At 37.8% G+C, this 20623-nt stretch overlaps 1 protein-coding gene across 4 annotated transcripts in view; it reads left to right on the top strand.

The window, feature by feature from the left end:
- PREX2 (phosphatidylinositol-3,4,5-trisphosphate dependent Rac exchange factor 2) overlaps positions 1-20623 on the top strand; it is a 166070-nt gene that overhangs the window by 103107 nt on the left and 42340 nt on the right. For all 4 annotated transcript variants that reach the window (XM_032699591.1, XM_032699584.1, XM_032699597.1 and 1 more), the window contains 7 exons: positions 2097-2191; positions 4155-4237; positions 4574-4664; positions 6035-6163; positions 12077-12118; positions 14812-15029; positions 20268-20370. In XM_032699591.1, the coding sequence (XP_032555482.1) occupies positions 2097-2191; positions 4155-4237; positions 4574-4664; positions 6035-6163; positions 12077-12118; positions 14812-15029; positions 20268-20370 (761 nt within the window). The remainder of the gene's footprint in view (positions 1-2096; positions 2192-4154; positions 4238-4573; positions 4665-6034; positions 6164-12076; positions 12119-14811; positions 15030-20267; positions 20371-20623) is intronic.

Below are 20623 nucleotides of genomic sequence, written 5' to 3'. Positions count from 1 at the left end.
TTCTACAGAACTGTGCGTTGCTGAGATGTGTTTCATAAGCTGATACTTGATTACTGCAGCCTGGTAGATAGGAACTCTTTGTCAGAGTAGAAACAGAAATATACACATAATTTTGAACAGAAATAAATGTAGAGATAATTTGCACGGATCAGTCTTTTTCTTACACACAAGAAAAGTGCTGTTTCAGCAGAAGCCCATTTAGGGTTTTCTACATGTCTGTGATGTGTCAAACTGACTAAAGAGGAGCTGCTCCAGTGGTGTGCGCTTGCTCCTGTTAGGAGGTTTCCTGGGTGGCATAAGATTTGTATAAGGAGAAAGAAGGTGTGCCCCAGGCCATAAGTGTCTCTTTGTTCAAAATATTTTCTTTATTCTGATTCCAGTAATTTATAGTCCATTCTGACTGTTTAGGAATAATAAAATCTATGATTCCATATGCAGAATAATCATAAAATTTGTGCATTTAGGACAAGTGTTGGATTGAGATTAGGCTGTTTTGTTTCTTTGCTTAAATAATTTTGATAGTCAATACTTAAAATCTCCAGATCCCATAATGCCACAGTGGTTATTATTAGAAATGTTAGGCTAATTCCAGCCATTAGAATGCTCTTATTTTGTCTCCTTCTAAACCTTATAATACACCATAATAAACATGCAGAATGATACAGCAAATACATCTAATCTGTTTCTCATTTTCCTATGTTTTATTTTCTCATGCTCTGCACAATCCAGTTTTAATTAACCTTCATCTTCCCTTTGGAGACTTTACTAAGTGAATAGAGTTAGTTAGAAAACATTTCTTAATATCCAGCCAGAAATTTCTAATACTCCTTGGGACTGTTCACCCACTATTAGGAACATGTTGTTACTGATGTCTTTTCATCTACTTAATGGTTATGACAGTAATTATATCGTATTGCTTCATTTAAAAGTTTATCCCATTCCCTTACCTCATTGATTTCAGGTCCAAAACATATACCTTAGCCAGGAAATGTAAATCCATATGCCTAAATTAGTAAAAGGTTACCTCTGTATCTACAAAAGTAAACAACTAGGGAGCACATGGGTACATGTATAACTGCAGCAGTATTTGAAGTATGGATACTTCATATACAAGTATATCTTGGTGAGTGGGTACATCCATCCAATTCATAAAACAAAAGCCAGATCATTACATATAAACATCCCTTAGATACACTTCTACATTATCTTATATTCATTTGGGTTTTTAAGACTCTCCCTTCTGGATGATTATTTATGCATTTCCTGCACTGAAACTAAATGATCTTCATGTGGCTAAGTAACTCTGAAGACTGTGAATTCAGATTTATCTTCATAGGATTTTTAGTACAAAAGTGTATGTTTTACTCTTGTTTTGCTGCCGAAGTAGGTATATTCTCCATGTATTTTCTATGCAGAACAATTTATTTTGAGAGAAAAGAGAAGAAAAAAACCACAAATCTTAATCCCCAAATCTCCTTACTGGACCAATGTGGGTGACATATTGTGTGCATAGAAGTTTTAACTGAAACCACAGATGTAAATGTCTATACATTTCTAAAAAAATGAACAGCTGGAAAAAATGGGATCATAAACTATCTTTTGACTGGCAAGGAAAATAGTTTGTAATTTGAGTTTTGGGGCTACTCAAATGGATCAAATCTCTTGTAAACCCATTATGGGAACTATTTTGCAAGTTTTAAAGTCTTGACATTTATAGTAGCTATGGACCAGGAGTAAATGTAGAGTCACTAAAACATTTTAGGCTACAGTTTCAATAACTGCAATTTGTGTAATAAAAGTTAGCTGTTTTGCATTGAAAGTGTATATTACCATTTTGCAAGTAACTGTTCATATGCAAGGTGAAGGTAGACAACTGAAGCTTCTATTTTGGGAAACTGATCTTCTCAGTCCTACTAGGATTGCAAATTAAATGATAGACTAAGCACAGGGATCTTTATTATGTATGAAGAATTACACAGAGCACCTCTTTATTAAATTTAAGAGAGGGAAAAGGAAAAAAATTCTATGACTTTGTTACTGATCCTGTTAAAGAACATAACTTTATTTCTTTTTTTGTTTTGTGTTTTATTTTCAAGCGATTGCAACAGCAATAGGAACTCCATTGCCTCTTTCACCAGCATTTGTAGCAGTCAGTGCAGTTCTTATTTTCACAGTGATGAAATGGATTCAGGTATGTTTAGAAAAGTCAGCTATGCATCTGTCATCTGTTGCTTTTATTCAATTTTATAATTTAGATTTGCATGGCAGTTTTATTGTTTTAGTTTTAAAAATTGCATCCTTCTTCATAATAGAAGTGCATAATCTTGCTTCTGCCTAGCTAGTGCTACATTTGAGAGTCCTTCTGTGAGAGAGATGCAACATACCAGTGTCTCTGTGAATCGACTCTATTAGAAGAGCTCTTGGAGGCACTGCTTTTAAAGTCTTTCATGTCTTGACCTGGACAGTGCATTATGTTGCACAGAGCAAGGAGCATTTTAGGTGAGCGTGGAATGCTCTCCCGGCCTGTGTCAGCACCCAGAGGGCAGGATATGGCTGTGTATGTTTGTAGGAAGGAATGTGAGACCACATAGAAGCACATTCTTGTTTATGCCGTGACAAATTGAATTTAAATAAATGCAGCTGCTAGTAGGAATGAGATGGGATTTAACTGCTTGGAGTACAAGGTCATATACTCAGGGAGTAATAATAAAAAAATATTTGCTCTAAGCTGGGAGTTTATCATTTGAGAATGACTTAGGAAAAGAAAGAACTGGGCGTATTAGTTGAATATGAGCCACCAGTGAGACTTGGCCATAGAGAAGGCAAATTTTTATTGCTGGTTGTACCAGGAGAAGTATTTTCAGTTGGGACAGGAAAGTATTAAGACATTATGCAAGGTATCTGAGATAGCTTGTGAATAATGCAGAATAATGTGAATAAGGCAGAATTTAATTTCCAGAAATGATACACTCTTACAGAGCTGAGCAAATACAGAGGAAAGGATGAAGGACATAGAGAACTGTTTATAAAAGAGAAGACCCAGGGTCTGGATCTTCAACTTAAGATATAAATGAGCTGATATCTGTCTGTGCAGCATCAAACTGTAGTACCAACTGAGGTGCCTAAAATAATACATCTGTGCTAGCCAAGCACAGTATGGTGTTCAAGATGATAAATACTGCTGGTCAGTGAAACTCCCACTCTTCGGATGACTTAATTTTCTCCTAGTTCCAAAGCTAACCTGGCTAACTCCAGATCAGTGCTCTTGGGCACCATGCTCCATCTGATGCAATTAAAATCCTGTCAAGGGGTATAACTGCTGACTGTAAGGGAAGCTAAAGGAGCTGAAAAAGAAAGAGAAATGCTGTATGAGTGTTTCACTGACATAAGAATGATGTGTCTAGATTGACCATGAATATATTTGGATTATAAATTATCAAGTGGCTACTTCTTATATGTCACTGTACCGTCAAGTAGGAAAACCAGTTTTAAGCTCAGTTTCTCACAGTTTTTGAAAGAGTTTAGCTTGCATCATCTGTTGTCTGAGAGAGCGAGTGACAATACAGTGACCTAAGAGAGTCTTTCTCCTTTGCACTCTCTTAGGAAATTATGTGGTATGTGCTACTAAAAACTTATATGAAATATAGGATTTGGATGTTGTATCCTTGTTGAATTACTGAATTCTCATAACCATTTAATTAGTAAGATCATTAAGGCAGTGAATTGTCTCTGGAGTCCCTATGGAAACTTTATGGTGAATGCATTTCAGTCACTTTGTGGTTTGCTACATTAGATTTACACTACTTAGCTGTTTAGTATGTTCTCCAGCATAGAAGAATCGTCTGTTCTGGTCACAGGATGGTTGAGGTTTGAAGGGACCTTTAGGGATCATCCAGTCCAGTCCCCTCCTCAAGCAGGCTCATGCAGAGCAGGTTTTCCAGGACCTTGACCACTTGGGCTTTTAATAGGGTCCTTTCTTTAAGAGCTATTTCTGTATTATTGAGTGACTAGTAAATGCAAAGTATATAGGGAGTACAGTTACTATAATCCTAAAAGACATCAGTCTGTGTGCAAAGCAAATTAGATAAGCTTCAAAGTTTTGGTAAAACAGTCTGTAACTTCTGAACGGTTTTTCATTTTAAAATATTTTTCAGGTGATGAGCTTCCCATAAGTGTTCGAATCTCCCATGATAAACAGGACAAGCTCCATAGCTGCTTGGAGCACCTTTTTGGTCAAGTATGTGATTATTTTCCTTGACTTTGATACTAATGTCTGTGTTTGAGCTAAGATGTCTTTCGAAAATACTTCTTTTTCTTTTTACTTTTGCTTTCCACTGTTTACTGGGATGGTATGTATTTACTCATTTTCCTTCAGTTTTCTGTAAATAGTCCAAACCTGCAATTTAAACAGGTCCTTAAATTTAGTCTAACATTCCCTAGCTTGTTACTTTAACTAGACCCATTAGGTAAGAAAGAATCCAAAGTTGCTTGTCTGTAGTCATATTTCTTAAAGAAAGAATTTCTGATTGTTGCTGTAAAATACATGTTTCTCACAGAACCTTGATCCCAACAGGTTGATTCAATTGTCAGTCTTCTGAAAGGACCAGCTGTGATGAGGGCCTTTGAACAGACAAAATACTTTACACCAGGTCGAGGCCTCCAAGGTAACATTTAATTCTAGCTATCAGAATCAAAAGGCAGCTTAAAGAGGGCATGGATATGGCTATCCACTCCTTGAGCTGGGTGTTAAAGAACTGATTTTGCTTAATCTTGGTGTATTCTATAAAAATTGATTGTTGAAATTCATGTTAATTAGATCTTAATTCTTAGTTGAAAACTGACTTCTTACATTTTTATTGCACAATGTATAAAAGGATTTCAGGTTTGTTGGAAAGTCAACTGAATTGTAGACTCTGAACTGACTAGCATTGCTGAGGTTTTTGCAGCAAGAAGCAGGTTTTGTATATTGCAGGTGTTTTTATTATAGTTTTGCCTCAACTACTGAAGCCATTCCTGATCTGTTTTATTACTAATGCCAGATTTTTATTTTTTTTGTAGTTATATTATTTTTAAAGCTGATTTATAAATAATTTGTGAGTGTAAATTTATAGTCACAGAAGTATTTATGCCAAACATATGCTTATGTAAGTATCACTGATTGCTTAAAAAAATATCCTGTAGGTAAATTCAGATACTCTACTAACACTTCTTGCATAGTTGCCCAAGTCTAAGTGTATAAATAGGTATCTGGTGGTAGTCATAAGATTATGATGAAAAATACAAAGGACTTCTTTTGGTGAACTGAGTTTAAAAAAAAAAAAAAAAGAAAAAGGTTCAGGAGGAAACTGAAAGTTGTATTAATATGTATAAGAAGTTTTATTGATCCTACATGTCTGTTGGCAAAGAAAACTTATTTTAGATGGCCAGAGGGTAGTAAGAGGGTAGTACAGAGTGTATCAAGATCTCACTGAAATCAACAGTGCATAATTACTGTACCCCAATTCTTTTGGGGGGGTTTTGGGGTTTTTTTGTGGTTTCCAATTTTGGGACTAAGATAATGGGGATGAACCTAGAGCAGGGTTGCACAACAAAATGTGGTATAAATGTAGAGTTAGACACAATATATAGACACATCAGATATGTTATTCTTGATCTGCATCATCTTCATGAACTGTACAAGGAGCACTTCAATTATTTGAAAGATAGACTAGCAGTAAGTAATTTTGGTTTAAATTTAATTTTCTGATTGAAGTAATTTTGCCTCTAAAAGTTCCAGGGTCCCACTTACTCCAAGGAAACATGCACATTCTATTTTATATACCTGGTTCAGAAAGAATCATGTTTGGGGATGCTGCTCATTCTCTCCTTGGACTAAATAGAGAGCTTAGATGTTAGACCCATCACCATAGCTTTAACTAGAGTTAAATAAGTTGACAACTCCTTGAGCAGTGAAAACATTTAGGAAGAAATAATGTTTTATTGTGGCTTTCTCAGGAGATTTAAGCAGAAAAATACTATTTTTATCCTTGCTTAGAGTTTCAGCAGGAAATGGAACCAAAGCTTAACTGTCCAAAGAGGCTACGACTCCACATCAAGCAAGACCCTTGGAACCTTCCCAGCAGCGTCCGGAGTCTTGCCCAGAATATCAGAAAATTTGTTGAAGGTTAGTAAGAACAACATGATCATAAATAAGCACTTGATTAATGATACAGAGCCAAGGGAGGGGAGCTTCATGATGCTGCTAGGCAAGATTTGCTGAACCCAGTGTAGACTACAGGATTTCTTTGCATTCTTAATGACAAGGTTAGCAGAGTTTATCTCAGCTGTCTTGTGCTTACCCTATAGACTTCAGATGCTGTAGAGAAAATAGTCTCCTGACAAGTGAAAACAAAGGAACCGTATGTTGCATGTGGTAGATCATTTCGGTTGCTGCTGAAGTCCAGTGGGCTTGACTGATTTATCACAGAACTTCATGGGAATGATACCCCAAATTGAGGCTTTTCTTGAAATTAAACTCGATTTTCCACTATCTTAAATGGGAAGATGAAAACTCTGCAGGACAGCTTTTGTCCTATGTCTTGGTCTTCTCTGTCTTTGTCTGGACAGAGACATTATCCCTCTGTCATTATCCCTCTAAAGTCATGCTCCCACTTTTGCCATAAAGCCACGGTCTTCACTTAATCCATCCCAACTGATGATATCACTCCTCCTTCCCACTACTGTCTAGAAGTTACCAACTACTCTTCCTCTTTACCACCATGTACTCTGCTCCTCTTCACCATCAAGTGACAATGTGAACTGAGATTTTCTGCTTTCTCTCATCTTCATAAGAAAACAACTGGGATTTCCTCTCCAGAAAATCTTGCCTGTAGTTTCTGCTTTATTTCCTGTGCTGTTTGCTAAAGAAACAGAAAAATGAACAAAATTATTTTGATACAAACTCTTGCACTAGGAGTCTGTGTGGTAACAAAAACTTACATTGGGTCTAGCTTTAAATTATTTGTGTGCGTTTAGCTTCTTCTGTTTTGTGGGCTAATTTCCATGGTGTCCCATAAAAAAACTGTTAAATACCAGATCACTGGAAAAGAACTTGGTGATAAGTTTTATTAAGATAAACTTTCTAAAACCAACCAGCCAAACCAAACAAACTCCTCCCTCTCTGATTTTTGGTATTTCTGATTTCAGATACAATCATATTTTCAGACCCTGTGTTAGAAAACTGGAAAAAACAGTCACATAAATATCTCCTCTTTCTGGAGTCAATCACATGGGTTGACTCTCCGATACTAGGAATACTTCTTTTAGTTTAGTGTTAGCTGTCACTGAGTGAATATTTTAATAAATATTTTTGAATCCTTTTTTTCTAGAGGCCTGTCTTCATCCTAAGCCAAATTATATTCAAGTATTAATCAGAATTTCTTTCACAGTTGAGGAGGAATGGAAATGTGTCTTCAACAGTCCTTCTTTGCACCCTTTCTGAAGCTTAGCTTACCAGACCATTTTCACATAACTTGTTTGCCCATAAATAAAATTAGTAGACCTAACCCATTTTAACATTGGTCATATATCCTCAATATTGAGCGGAGATTATTCAAATAAATTTGGGGTTAAATCTACGTAAAATTTTTTGGGAGAGTTCAGCAAGGTCGAAATGACTTGCTGCTTCTCTATAATACTTTTTTTTTTTTGTATACTACTATAATACAATAGTGCTATTTATCAGAAAAATCTTGATGTTTACAGAACAATAAAACTGTTTGCATTTTCTAGTGTTTTACAAATAAGGATGAAATATTGTTTCTCTTAATAAATTACAGTAACTAACTGTATTGCAGCTGACATGCTTGTGAATAGTGCTTGGTTCAGAGAGCTAAATAGTAAAAGTCATTATTGTTGTGCTGTTCAAGAGCATCACACACTCTGCCTTACCTTCTCTCCTCAATGTGTATCAAAACATGTCTGCCAGTTTTAAATATTGTTGGCTCTCCCTTTCTGTCCATGGCATCTGAGCTTTTGTCAGAGATTTACAAGTGGCTTCTGTACCATCATCTTACCCAAATACATGGATTTACAGGTAAAATCTTAGGTCGTTTATTCACCATCAGTCTTTACATCTTTCTAGTCTCTCACAGTTTTTTTTCCATTAATATGATTCCTATTCCACCACCACCATGTCCCAAACTGGGATCACTAATGCCTCTTCCTGAGAAGCACTCTGGGGAATCATGATCCACATCTTCATTGTAAATTTGATTTTCCTGGGGACCAATGAGCTAGTGTGATGTAATGGATACCTGAAAGCCTGTGTTCTTGTGGCTTCCCTGACACGAATAGAATGAAGAAGAAATAGAGGAATGGAAGTCAATAATTGCTTTCCAAGGCATGTTTGGACAGGTATATGTAATCAGTGTTGAAAAGATTCAGGGCAGAATTATTCCTCTCAGGAAATTTTGGGAGACTGCTATGATTTAGACAGACTTAGGCTGATATAAATTAAACTTGAGACACAATCAGCAGCTGGATTTAACTGAAATCAGATGAGCACAAAACAGGGTTAAAATGTTTTAAATGGCTAAATTTTCCCTTCATGTCTTCATTTCTTAGTTTTTCCTTTCCAGTCTTGCCATCCTACATTGTGTTCACAGATGGTCAGGATACCTAGGAGAACCAATAGTACTGCCCTGAGCTATTTCTGGCTGAAAACCTAACACATGGTACAGAGTCCTCTCCCCATTTCACCTCATATTTGCCTAATTCAGAAAAAAACCAGAAGATATCACCTTATTTGACTGTTTAGTTGGGCTTCTGAGAACAAGTTGAATAATATTTTGAGATTTTAGAAGAGTCTTCCTGTTGGTTTATAAGTAGGAGGCAATATTTCGATAACTGAGGAAAGCAGATGTATTTGTCTCTTCTAGCAGGTTTAAGAGAGGTCAAAGGAGACCACAGATACAACTTCATTCACCTGGGGGGGGAAATTTTAATTAAAACCTCCAGTTATAAATATATTTAAGCCTTATTGATCAATACTAAAGTAAGGATGAATACTTTCTTTTTATGCAAATATCAGAGGCTACTGTAATTTTTTATTCATTATTCTGTTGCACTGCACTATTAGGTTAAATTGATTAGTGCTTTAAAGCAGAAGGAGATATGGGAGCCTCACAAAAATGAGATGTTTAAAGTCCTAGATATTAAGATTCTTTTTATTTACTTTGTTTAAAAAAATATGAAGAAGTGGGAAAACTCAGAATGCCTTGACGATGATTGCTCCAGTCTGTCAGTTTTCTTTTTATTAGTATTGGAATTAGAAGAAAAATTTAAAAAAAAAAAATTAAAAAAAATCCATTAAGGTTTGCACTGATTAAAAAAAAAAAATACAAAAAGCCCAAGAAAAAAACACAACCAAAGCTTCCTTGACAGCAAACTTAAAATATATGTGGAGATTGCTTTGACTCATTTCATTTGCCCTACTGTATCATTAGAGAAAGAAAAATTTTCTATGACTACCATAAAGGTAGTGCCATAGAAGGCTAATCTAGTTGTTTGAATTGAAGAGTTCTCTGAAATAGCATGCAGATTCTAGAGGGATTTATCTGGACATAAGTAACTAAAGAAAAGAATGAAGTTATTTCTTGGAGTGACTGGACCTACTAAATTGTTAAACCAGTAAAGCTAAAGATGCATTGTTGGTGCAGGTAGATCTTTGAAGATGGAGTGCTTGATTTTAGTGGAGAGGGCAGAAGTCAGGGCAGGAAATGAACAGTCATTGAATAGAGAAAGAATAATGTAGGTACATGATTCTGTATCTGTGTCAGATACATAACATGGGAATCAGAAAGCACATGAGGAAAAGCTGGGGAATGACTAGTAGGAACCAGGAAAATGAACAAGATGGATGGAAGGAGAGGGACTCAACAACAGAAAGGTGTAAACAGAACAAAGAAAGGAAACATTTTTGTAGTTGCTTTTTCCCAAAGAAAAAAAAGTCAAGATTCTTGGTCAAAGAAAAGGAGACATTTCTGTAGTTGCTTTTTCCCAAAGAAAAAAAGGTAAGAGTTTTGGTCAAAAGCAGAGATGTTTTAAAGCAAGCCATAACTACATGAGGAAGTGCAGTTGTTTTTCTAGCACAGTAATTTTAAGTTTAAACGGGAAATACAATAAAATTGAGAAAGTTCACATCTATTTTAATTTAAATTAGGAGTGAGGCATGAAGGAGCCTTTCAGTCATTGAAGGTATAAAAAAATGTATGTCAATTTAAATCATATTTGTAAAATATTTTTAATATATTTTCAGATGTGAAAAACAAAACTAAAATCTAGCGTTTCCTGGAAACTATAAGAGTGGCAGAATAATGTGGGTCTTTTAAATAAAGTGCAAAAGAATGTTTAAAAATAAAAGAAGCCGAAGGCATCTTGCATTACAAATCATAATCTAAAGAGAAATTGGTGGGGAGTTATTTCTTTCCATACAATACGTAGCAAGAAGTAGTGAAAACTTCCATATTTGTTGAAAAGCAAATGATTGACATCCAAGGTTCACTTCTAACCCCAGGTAAGTCTCTATACAAATAACCTAAAAATATTCTTTTGCCTTTGGGTATGTTTTGAAACATACAAGACTGACAGCAGTGATAGAGTTGCAGCGTTCTGTAATTTTCGCATAAGCAAGAAATCATTATTTATGGGTACCTCAAATGCTTTTGAATTCAGAGATCCAACAAATCTGATGTAAAACAAGCTGCAATTAATAGCCTCAGTGTATCTACATTATTCAGATAAAAACTATATTTCTCTATTTTCAGTTATTAAACCATGTTCAGGCTCCAAGATGTCAAGTTATTTTTCTCTGTAAGTTATGTGGGTTTTTTTCAAAAGACAGAAGGCTAAGGCTAAGGCAAAGATAGAGACCTTGCAAATTTCAAGAATAACCAGTAATTTTAAATGGTTTGGTGTTTGTATTTGAGGTACTGTGGGCTGGTACTTCAGAAGCATGGGCACTGCCACTTCATTTTGCAATGTGTGTACAGCACGGTTAAAGACCAGGATTGAAAGGTTTTCTTCTTTTTCCAGCCTGGTCACTGCTGGGGAAGATTCTGGCTTTTCATAGATACATTCAAGTAGGGGGAAACACACAGTAACAAATTTTCTTACTGTAGTATACACAATGGAAGCTCCACTGGTTGACAGAGCAGGACTTGGAACAGAACTGCAGAGAAAACTGGGTGTGTGAAAGAAAGTTTGGAACGATGTGAAAGCGTGTGAATAGTGTTGTATTCCTGCACTTAGTACCTGTAGGACAACTGATGTGCTGGAAGTTTGAAACTCTCTAATTTTATGGCAACTTTTTGATCTACCTGTTTCTTGCAGTGGTGGTTGACACATTTAAATTTGTGCTCTGGTACATAAAGTGGAAGAATCACTTCCTTCAGCCTGCAAACTTTGAGAAGCAGCCCCCTCCAAGAAAAAAAAGTGGTGGTGGGGAAGTGTTAAGAGATATAACTCCAAAATTTAGTGTAAATTGAGATTTTTTTTTTAAATTATATTTTTTTTATTTCATAAATTGTTAAGTGAAATTTTTGAAGCAAAAAAAACCCTGCAGGCTGGGAAAAAGGAAAATAATGTTGTATTTTTCCTAGATCCTATGGTATACATTAAAATGAGGATAATTTGAGATTTTTAAGTATAGAACAAGAGGGAACAAGAGAAGGAGAAGAAAGAATTGGGGTACTCTGGGAATCAATGAAAACTTGTCTTGTTTTTCAAAGTTTTAAGACTGAAATTCTTCATATGTGGACTTACACTGACCAGCTGGTACACATGTGCTCTCAGATAGCAGCTACCTCTTCATGTGTCTTTCTCATTGTTGGTGCTTTTGATTATTATCAATTTTTATCAAGTTATATGTACAATTAAGTGAAGTTGAGATTCATTACTGTTTTGTAGGTATAAATCAGGATTGCCTACACAAGAAGTTGGAGTTAAGATGGTAAAATGAGAAACTGCAAATGCGTTATTATGTTCATGAAAACACTTTTAACCATGACCTCAAAATATTTTCTTCTTTTTCTTTAAGAGGTGAAGGCACGAATACTCTTGGCACTTCTTGAGTATACAGGTAATTTTGCTTGTTTTTGGAGGAAGGGAAGTGAATGTGGCTAGTTTGAGATTATTTTTGCTTTTGGACAGAATACTATGTTTAGAGAAAGGGGAAAAATGTCAGAGATGATAAAACCTGATAATCAATGACGTTCATGGCTGGGCTTCGCAAACAAAGATTTAGGAAGGCTCTATCCACATTTGTTACAGGCACGCTGGTGGCTTATGAGGCCAATACGAGACAGACATATCCGATTGCATCAATGACTTTACCCCTGTGTTTATAGTGAGGATTCCTGAAGAACACAATTCTAGACATTTTTAACAAACACTGCATTTTTTTTTTAAATGCAAAATGCCTTATCTGGTTGTTTACTCTGGATCTTGGCAGATAAAGAAACAACTAAACACTCAGCTTGTGCACAGTATCTCTGCTGTCTTTCTTTTTTGGGGCTTTTTCCTATTTGCTATTTTTCTTTTCATTCCCATCTGTTTCCAGACTTACCTTAATATTTTAACCCATACCTTTTCTTTATCTTATTTTAGAGGAAATTTAAGTCCCTCCTTCTTGGAAGGGCTCTGATTATTCTGTGTATTAATTCTCCCATCACCCCATACAGCACATAGCTTCAAATACACAAAATAGGCATGTGTGTCTGCAAAATAAATGTCAGTGAATCAGTATTTAGAAAATAATATGGCCCAAGTTTCTCTACAGTTTGTAGGTCCATAAGTGTTGAAGCAGGCAGTCCAATTTAACTGTAAAAGCTGATTATTTTAACCATCTTACATCACTAGATGAATGCATTATTATTTAATTATTTTTGTTATGACACACAACATACAATTTTATAAAGGGAAATACAGCATTTTTTTGTTGTCAGATTTCTTCAAAATATTAGAAAAGCTTTTAGTAATTCCTCACGTGTTCTAAAATAAGGAGTGACCTGAGCAAATAACCTAGACTTGATGTTTTTAAACCCTATTTACATGGGTTTATAAGTCAGTAAATTCTATAGTTTATTTTGTTTAAAAATAGGTTTGTAAAAAGAGCACAAAGTGCTCTTGTATGCATGATATTCGAGTAGTATTAAATGAGATTTAGAAATGAGGTGTTGGAGACACAAGAGGGCTGCTTCAGAAGCCGGCAGTACGGAGGAAGGCACCGAAAGTCAGCTGCTGTTAGACAAACAGATAAAATTGAGCAAAGCAAGGAGAGAGAATGTGTTTTGGGCTCAAATCCTTGAGTTCTGCTGTGACATTGGAAACGTTTTGACCATGGAGAAGCCAGTGGGATTTTTGAAGTTGGAGATGTGTGGAGTTTTTGAAGATGCAAATTCTGTCTGTACTGGATTTGCACAACTTGAGATATTGGAGAGAGAGAGACAGGTTAATTTGAGTAATCAAAACAAAAAAGCATTGAGTCACAGTGCAGAAACAGTAGTGATTTGACCACTTATGGAAAACATTCCCAAGGTCCTGAAAAATGGAATAGAAATGATAGTAAAAGAGTGTTCACCATTATTAGTAGTTGAGGAAAAGAATGAATAAGATTTCAGAAGGAAAGCAGACAGAATGGGGTTAGTTTGAGAAATACTTGGAGCCCAAGAAAAATATATTTTTAAAGTCAATGGTAATTTTTTGAGTAGAGAATTATTTCTGCTGACTTATCCAGTCATCTAAGTTCTCATCAGATCCATAGAGAAGGTGGAAAAGGAGCTAAAGCTAAAGGGGCAGAGGACTCTAGAAGCGAGGGCAAATATTTTAGGTTTTGGAAAGACCTCAGTATCACCTGATCTGCTTCTCTTGCTCTGAGAAAGATTAAGTCTGCCTGTATCATTGTGACTGATGTTTGCCTAACAGCTCATAATGATAAAATTACTTGAAGACCTTCAAGAAAGAGGAGAAGAAGGAAGCACTGAATATTTATCACCACAGTTTTGTACTTTATTAAGGATATGTTTCCATTTCTAACTCTTTTGACCTTTAGCTAATCTAATGCCTGTGCCCTCCAGAATAAATTGATAGGTTAGCTAGTCCCTAATTTAAATCAGCTGCTAATGATCCATAGACATCTACCTAGGGACCTTCTTCCCGGACTTTCCTGACACTGTAAATTTCTTCTGCTTCCTGAATATGTAATGCTGCTCTGTGCTTATTTTATAGATTCATATTCATATATATATTCATATATATTGTATATGGATGGCTTGTGTTCTGGTAGCAACACTCTGTGCTTTATAGCAGCTGGTAGCTGTGGAGATGATGCAGTCATATTCACAGCTTCTTACTATCCTTGTTTTCTGGTGGAAAGTAAATGCTTTTGTGCCCGGTTTGTTCTCACGTTGCAGCAAAGAGGTCTAACTCACATCCATCGCCTTGTGACATCAAAAGTACTTAGAATTGATGGCATGTACATAAAAATATACAAGATAAATGTACATTATTTGTGAAGAAATACTTTAAATTCCAGATTTTAAATACACTCATATATAATTTTAGAATTAGAAAATAATCTGCCATTTTCCACATTAAAATATTTGGTCATGGAGTACTATTTACTAGGAATAACATTAGGCTGTAACCTTGTAATTTACTTGACATTAAAATGACATGGTCTTTAGCCAAAGAAAAAAATTCCAGCCCAGTTCCTTTGCTGTTAATTAATCTACTCCATTTTGCTTTTTCTCTTTTGGCTTCTGCCCATCACAGATAGCGAGATACAACTGAGGCGAGACATGGTCTTCTGTCAGAGCCTAGTGGCCACAGTCTGTGCATTTTCAGAGCAGCTAATGGTGGCCTTAAATCAGATGTTTGACAACAACAAAGAATATGAAATGGAGACGCTGGAGGCCAGCAAAAGGTGGTTGGAACAGATAGCCAGTGCAGGTCTTCTCCTTCATTTCCAGTCCCTGCTCTCGCCAAACCTGGTAAGACTCTCCATGTGGCATGCTTGGCGACAGCTCCTGTTCATTCACTGAACCACGGATGTGGTTAAACAGTCTTAGATATAAATGTGATTTTCTGCGTTCTTTGTGCTTACCTTGGTACTTAATTAGCTGCTATTTGGAAAAGTTGCAATTCAGATAATTATGTATGTGGGATATATTTGGTTATGATGTGGGAAATATGGTTTCCACAAAGACAGTATTATGTTTGTGTTGCCTTAAGAGACCGCAGAAAGCAGGACTCCGAGCCAACTTAGAGTATAAGATAAGATAAAGAGAGTAGGTCCTTTAATTCCAGGCCTGAGGCCCATAGGAATACATATTACGCATCCTCGTGTCCACGGGGTTCCACAATTTAAGGTATTAACCCATCCAATCCCAGATCTATCCACCCCCCAGCACCTCCCCCCGGCACGCCCCTCTGGAAATTGAGGCACGGGGCTCTGGGACCCCTCTTCCTCAACCTCCTCTTCATCACAGCACGTTCAGTCCTTGGGAGTTCCTCCAAAGCTCTGGGTCTGAAGGTTGCTGTGCCTGCGTGGTATCTTGTTGTCCAGGCCAGGGTGCAGATGTTCTTAAACAGAATGAAGGCCTACCTTGAGGGAAGTCTAAACAAGCTAACAGAATTTTGAGAGATATGGAATGGGGTAACAGTGTTGGGTTAATGTGTAAACTACTGTGCTACAGGGTAAAGGATATAATACAGCTACTTCTAAAATCTACAAAAAGCTAAAAATCCAAAAAGTCGTAGTCATCATTTGCTTGGAGTTAGCAGATAGGGAGTTTACCCTTGACTCCCCACTGCTATTATAGCTGTTCCCTGGGAGTGAATGTAGTATAAGGTGATAACTAGAACTTCATTTTGCAATAAGCAACAATGCAAGATAAATAAAATATCTGATTTAATTAATTTTATCACCCTTTCCCCCCCAAATACCTATAGATCTGTAGTAGTTGAAGGACTAAACATGCTGGTCTGTTTTGCTTGTTATAGGGAAAATCCTTGTAGCCTATCAGTGAAATTGGAAATTGGCTCTTTCTTCACGAGCCTTGCCAAAGAGCCATGGCTTAAGAAACAATTAAATAAGGGACATGGCTTTGTAGCCCTTTAGTCCCCAGTTATCCAAAGTGCTTCTTCAGCTATTTCAGATGCTTCTCGCACTAGATGAGTTCCTGCTAACTGGAAGAACCATGAAGCAGTCTGCATAGTCTGCTCAATGACAGTCTTCTCAAACTCTGGTACTGCTCCCTGAAAATAACTGATTTGGTCCATCACACTGTATAAAACTCCATGTAAATAACAGATGATGTTTCTAGTATCAAAAGGTGTTCTTTCCTTTCCTTGTCTATCTTGGCAGTAGATTTGCTGACAAGTGACCTGAGAAACTTCAGAAGCAGAAGAGACAAAAAAAAAAATAAAGGCATTTCTAAATCACAGTCACAAAGTACTAGTCTATGCTATTGTTGGAGAGCATTGACTTGAGCCATTGTGAGCAGCTACCTCACAGGTAGTTGAGGTACCAATGTGGGCTTGCATGGGACTGGCTGTATCAGGACAACATGTGCAGCTTACAAACAGATAAAATCAGTGCCTCAGAGAAACAGGAGCTCTTTATGCATATGAAGAGTATGTGAAGAAAGCACCGGGGAGCTTGGACTCATGTCTTGAGTCTTGGATGCTTTTTGGCACCATGCAGCATCAACATGTCCCAGTGCTGGAATCCTTAGACTTCAAAAGTAAATTCAGTTGGTGTCTGTCTTACGTTTTTCTATATGCTTTGTTGTCATCTTACCACAAAGCAACTGTTGTCTTTACAGCACTGAATACTTGTATTTTTTCTTTCAAGATCATAGTGATTTCCTTTGTAGTGAAAATGTGTGCTACTTAGCTATTTTCACATAATCAGATACCAGCAGAATGCATTGTCAAATTGAAAATAAACTTCTGTCTTTTCTGTCTAACACTTCTTAACCAAGGGAAATTTAAAGGCAAATTTTTCAATACCTTCTCAGCACTATTTGACTTACAAATGATCCATGTTACTTTAAACAAGAAAATTACACTCGTTATGGCCACAGTTCAATAAAGAATGAGCAGTCGTGCAAGGATTTCCCATGCCACTGTATGGTTTTCAGACTGTTCTGCTGACAAAATCACTCTGTCCATAGACTTTTTAAATAGAACCAGGAGAAAAGATATTTCTAGCAGATTTGCTTTTTCATAAGTACAAGGGGGAATGCTATTTCACTATACAGATCAGGGAAAATCATGGGATTTTTTTTCTGTTTTTTAATTCAGTAAACTATAGTTTATTCTCAATTTAGGGGCAGTTAGTTTATTATTCTTTGCCTTCCTACTGTTTCAGTTTTTCGAGGGGGAAAAATGCTGTCGTGGGTTGACCCTGGCCATATTCTAGGCACCCAATAAAATCACTAAGAGCTGGGAAAAGTCACACAGGCAAAACAAAACTCAATGTGAGGATGGTACTAAAATTTGTTACTAGCAGGATAAGAGCTAAAGAGTGAAAAATAAAACAGTCTTAAACACACTTTCCAACCACCCCTCCTTCCTTCCGTGTTCTCCCTCCTCCCCCTGCATCAGTGCGGGAAGAGAAGTCCACCCATAGGGCAACAGGTCTTCCAAGTCTGCTGTCCTGTGGGTCACTCTTCCATGGACTGCAAGGGGACAGCCTGCTTCACCATGGTCTTCACCACGGGCAACAGGGGGGCCAAAGCTCTGAGTCCTTCCCCTGTTCCGTGGGGTCCCTCCCACAGGAAACAGTCCTTAATGGACCTCTCCAACGTGGTTCCACCCCCCCAGGGCCGCAGATCTTCCATATCTGTCATCACGAAGGTCATTCCTCCATGGGGTGCAGGGGATCTCTGCACCCCGATGGTTTTTCATAGGATGCAGTCTTTAACGGATGAGTTGCACCGATGTGGGTCCCCTACAGGGCCATGAGTTGAATCCTACCTGGGAATAACCTGCTCCAGCACAGGCTCCTCTCCACAAGCCACAGATCTTGGGAAGGACCCCTCTCCCTCCTGGGCCTCCCACGAGGGTAACAGTCCTCCTTCATGCATCCACTTGTTCCCGCATGGGCTCAGCTGCAATGCGGTGGGGCCACATTGCAGCTGAGCAATGAGAGGGGGAGCAGTGCCCGCCGGCAGGGCCGGCCTGGCCCGGCTCAACTCCATTGCCGTGCCTGCCCTGGGCCAGCTGCTGTGGGGCCCCAGGCTGTGGCCACTGCCCCCACCCGGGCCGGCTCGGCTCCAGCACCACTCTTGCCCTGGGCTAGGGCCACGTTGGCAACCCCCCTGGCTCCGATTTCTTCTGCGCAACAAACCTTTTCTTAAATATGTTATCACAGAGACGCAACAATTGGCTCTCACTTGGCCATCAGCAGGAAATCCCTCCTGTAGCCAGCTATCATTGGCTCCACGGGGGGGAGGGGGGAACTTCTAGCAGCTTCTAACAGAAATCACCCCATGTAGACCCCCCCCCGCTACCAAAAGAAAGCAAACCCAGCCACAGAAACCCACGACAAATGCATGCCTCGGATTCCCTTTTGGCTCTTTCTAACCTGAAGTGCTAGGGGACCGTTGTGTAAGGAATAGAATAAGTGACTAGTGATTTCTGCTGCAATTGCTCTGAACATTTGCTCGAGATAACCATATTTTCCTTTTTAAAGATTTAGTGAAGTGTCTTGAGAAGTCCTGGATCTCTTTAACTATCTCTTTAGCTCAGGAGTACACAGAGTGAACCATAGGTGCAAATCAGAATATTGGCATATCTACATACTTGACTTGCACCTAGAGTTTTGTAGGTAAAAGTGCAAGTCACCCTGAGCTGTACTTGCTCTGTGCTGCTGGTTCAATTATTGGTGCTTGGAGTGGACACAATGAATTCTTATCTTTGTTCATAAGTGAAATCCTAAAGTTATGGTATTTTTTAAAGAAAATTTCTAAAAAGAAGAATTCAGTTTTCACATTTCCCCTCTGTTTCTTTACAAACTAGACCTTGTGTCAGGACAAGGTGTTACAGTCAGGTGTCTTACAGAATAATGACAAAATGGTTTGATTAAAAGCCTGTAAGACCCCAGCCCTAGAGCTACAAGCTCAACCAGCAGTTTTACTTTAAAAAATATACAAGGCTCCAAAAATTCCCCCACCAAATATTTAGAAGAGCCCTTGCTTCTTTAATACCTTGAGGTAGAACAAGGAGGATATGCTACACAAGTTTTCTGAGGAGATACTTTTACTGATAACTTTAGAAAATAAGTGAGTAAATAAGAGAACTTGGCAAAAGCTTAAAAGGGTAACAAACAACAAAAACAAAGCATTCCACAATGCATAGACTTAGCAGTTGCTAACCCATAAAATTTAGCAAAATCCAACTTATTACCAAGTTACCCAAAATATTAAGAAAGGAGATTAAGAGAAGAATTAGGAGTAAAGAAAAAGAGAGAGTAAGAGAAAAAGATCTACCACCAGTGAGTCCTGTGTAAGTCCAGTTTCCTCATGGTAGGTCTCAAGTGAAAATGGAGCCATCTGTTGCTGTTTTTATGTGCTTACTGCCTGTGGCCACTCCTGTCAGGCGGGACTTCTGGCCCACTGGCCATTCTGTGGCTCTGGGGCAGAGTGAGGGGCAGTGCTCCTGGTGTACCAGCCAACCTAAGACTGGATTATGGGCTCCGGGGAGTGTGATGTCTTGAAGTGTTTCCAGGCTGGCTTTGACTGGCAGCTGCCCTGGGGTTGCCCAGCAGACTCCAAGGGTCCAGTGACTGACAGCTGCTCCAGGGTTGCCCCAGGACACTCACAGGGGCTGGCATGTGGGATACAGCATTACCTCACCTCCATGAGATTTGACCTAAACCTCCCCCATGCCCCCCACATGCTTGAGTTGGTTCCGACCCAATAATATAATAATCCAGTGTTTTACAAAACCGCAAGAAGTAATGGTAGCTATAAATTGCATATTAATTTACTATGTGAAATGGTAACATTCTTTTTTATAATCTTGGCTAGTAATAAAACGGAAAGTGCCAATAGAAACAAAGATATTTACATTATCTAGGAGTTAAATAGGTTATACACTGCATCAGTGAAATGTTGCGCAACATTCTGTAGTTAATTTAAGTCTTGCTCTCTTATGTTATTTCTGTTGGGGAAAACATCTGGCTGAAATGACCTTTTCAATTTTCCTTTTGCCTTTTTTAGGCTGATGAGCAAGCCATGCTAGAAGATACATTGGTTGCATTGTTTGACTTGGAAAAAGTTACTTTTTACTTCAGACAATCAGAGCCAGAACCATTATTTGCGAGTGAGTAATTAATATCTGGGCTTTACTGTTTTTGTAACATTTTTTGTTCCTAGAACATCACCTCCCACAGGGAATGTTATGTAACTTGGAATTATGGAGAATAAGTAGATCTGTAGCTCTCCTAACATTCCTAGATGTCCTGAGATACAGCTATCATCAGTGAAAATGCAGAATCGTTATCTGGCAATGTCAGTAACCTTGGGGCAAAATTGTTTGCTTAACTGAATTTTCTGTTGAGAGTATGTGACTGAAT

Source organism: Chiroxiphia lanceolata, chromosome 1 (genome assembly GCF_009829145.1).
Source record: "Chiroxiphia lanceolata isolate bChiLan1 chromosome 1, bChiLan1.pri, whole genome shotgun sequence".
Taxonomy (NCBI): Eukaryota; Metazoa; Chordata; class Aves; order Passeriformes; family Pipridae; genus Chiroxiphia; species Chiroxiphia lanceolata.
This window is presented reverse-complemented; position numbering and strand designations above follow the sequence as displayed.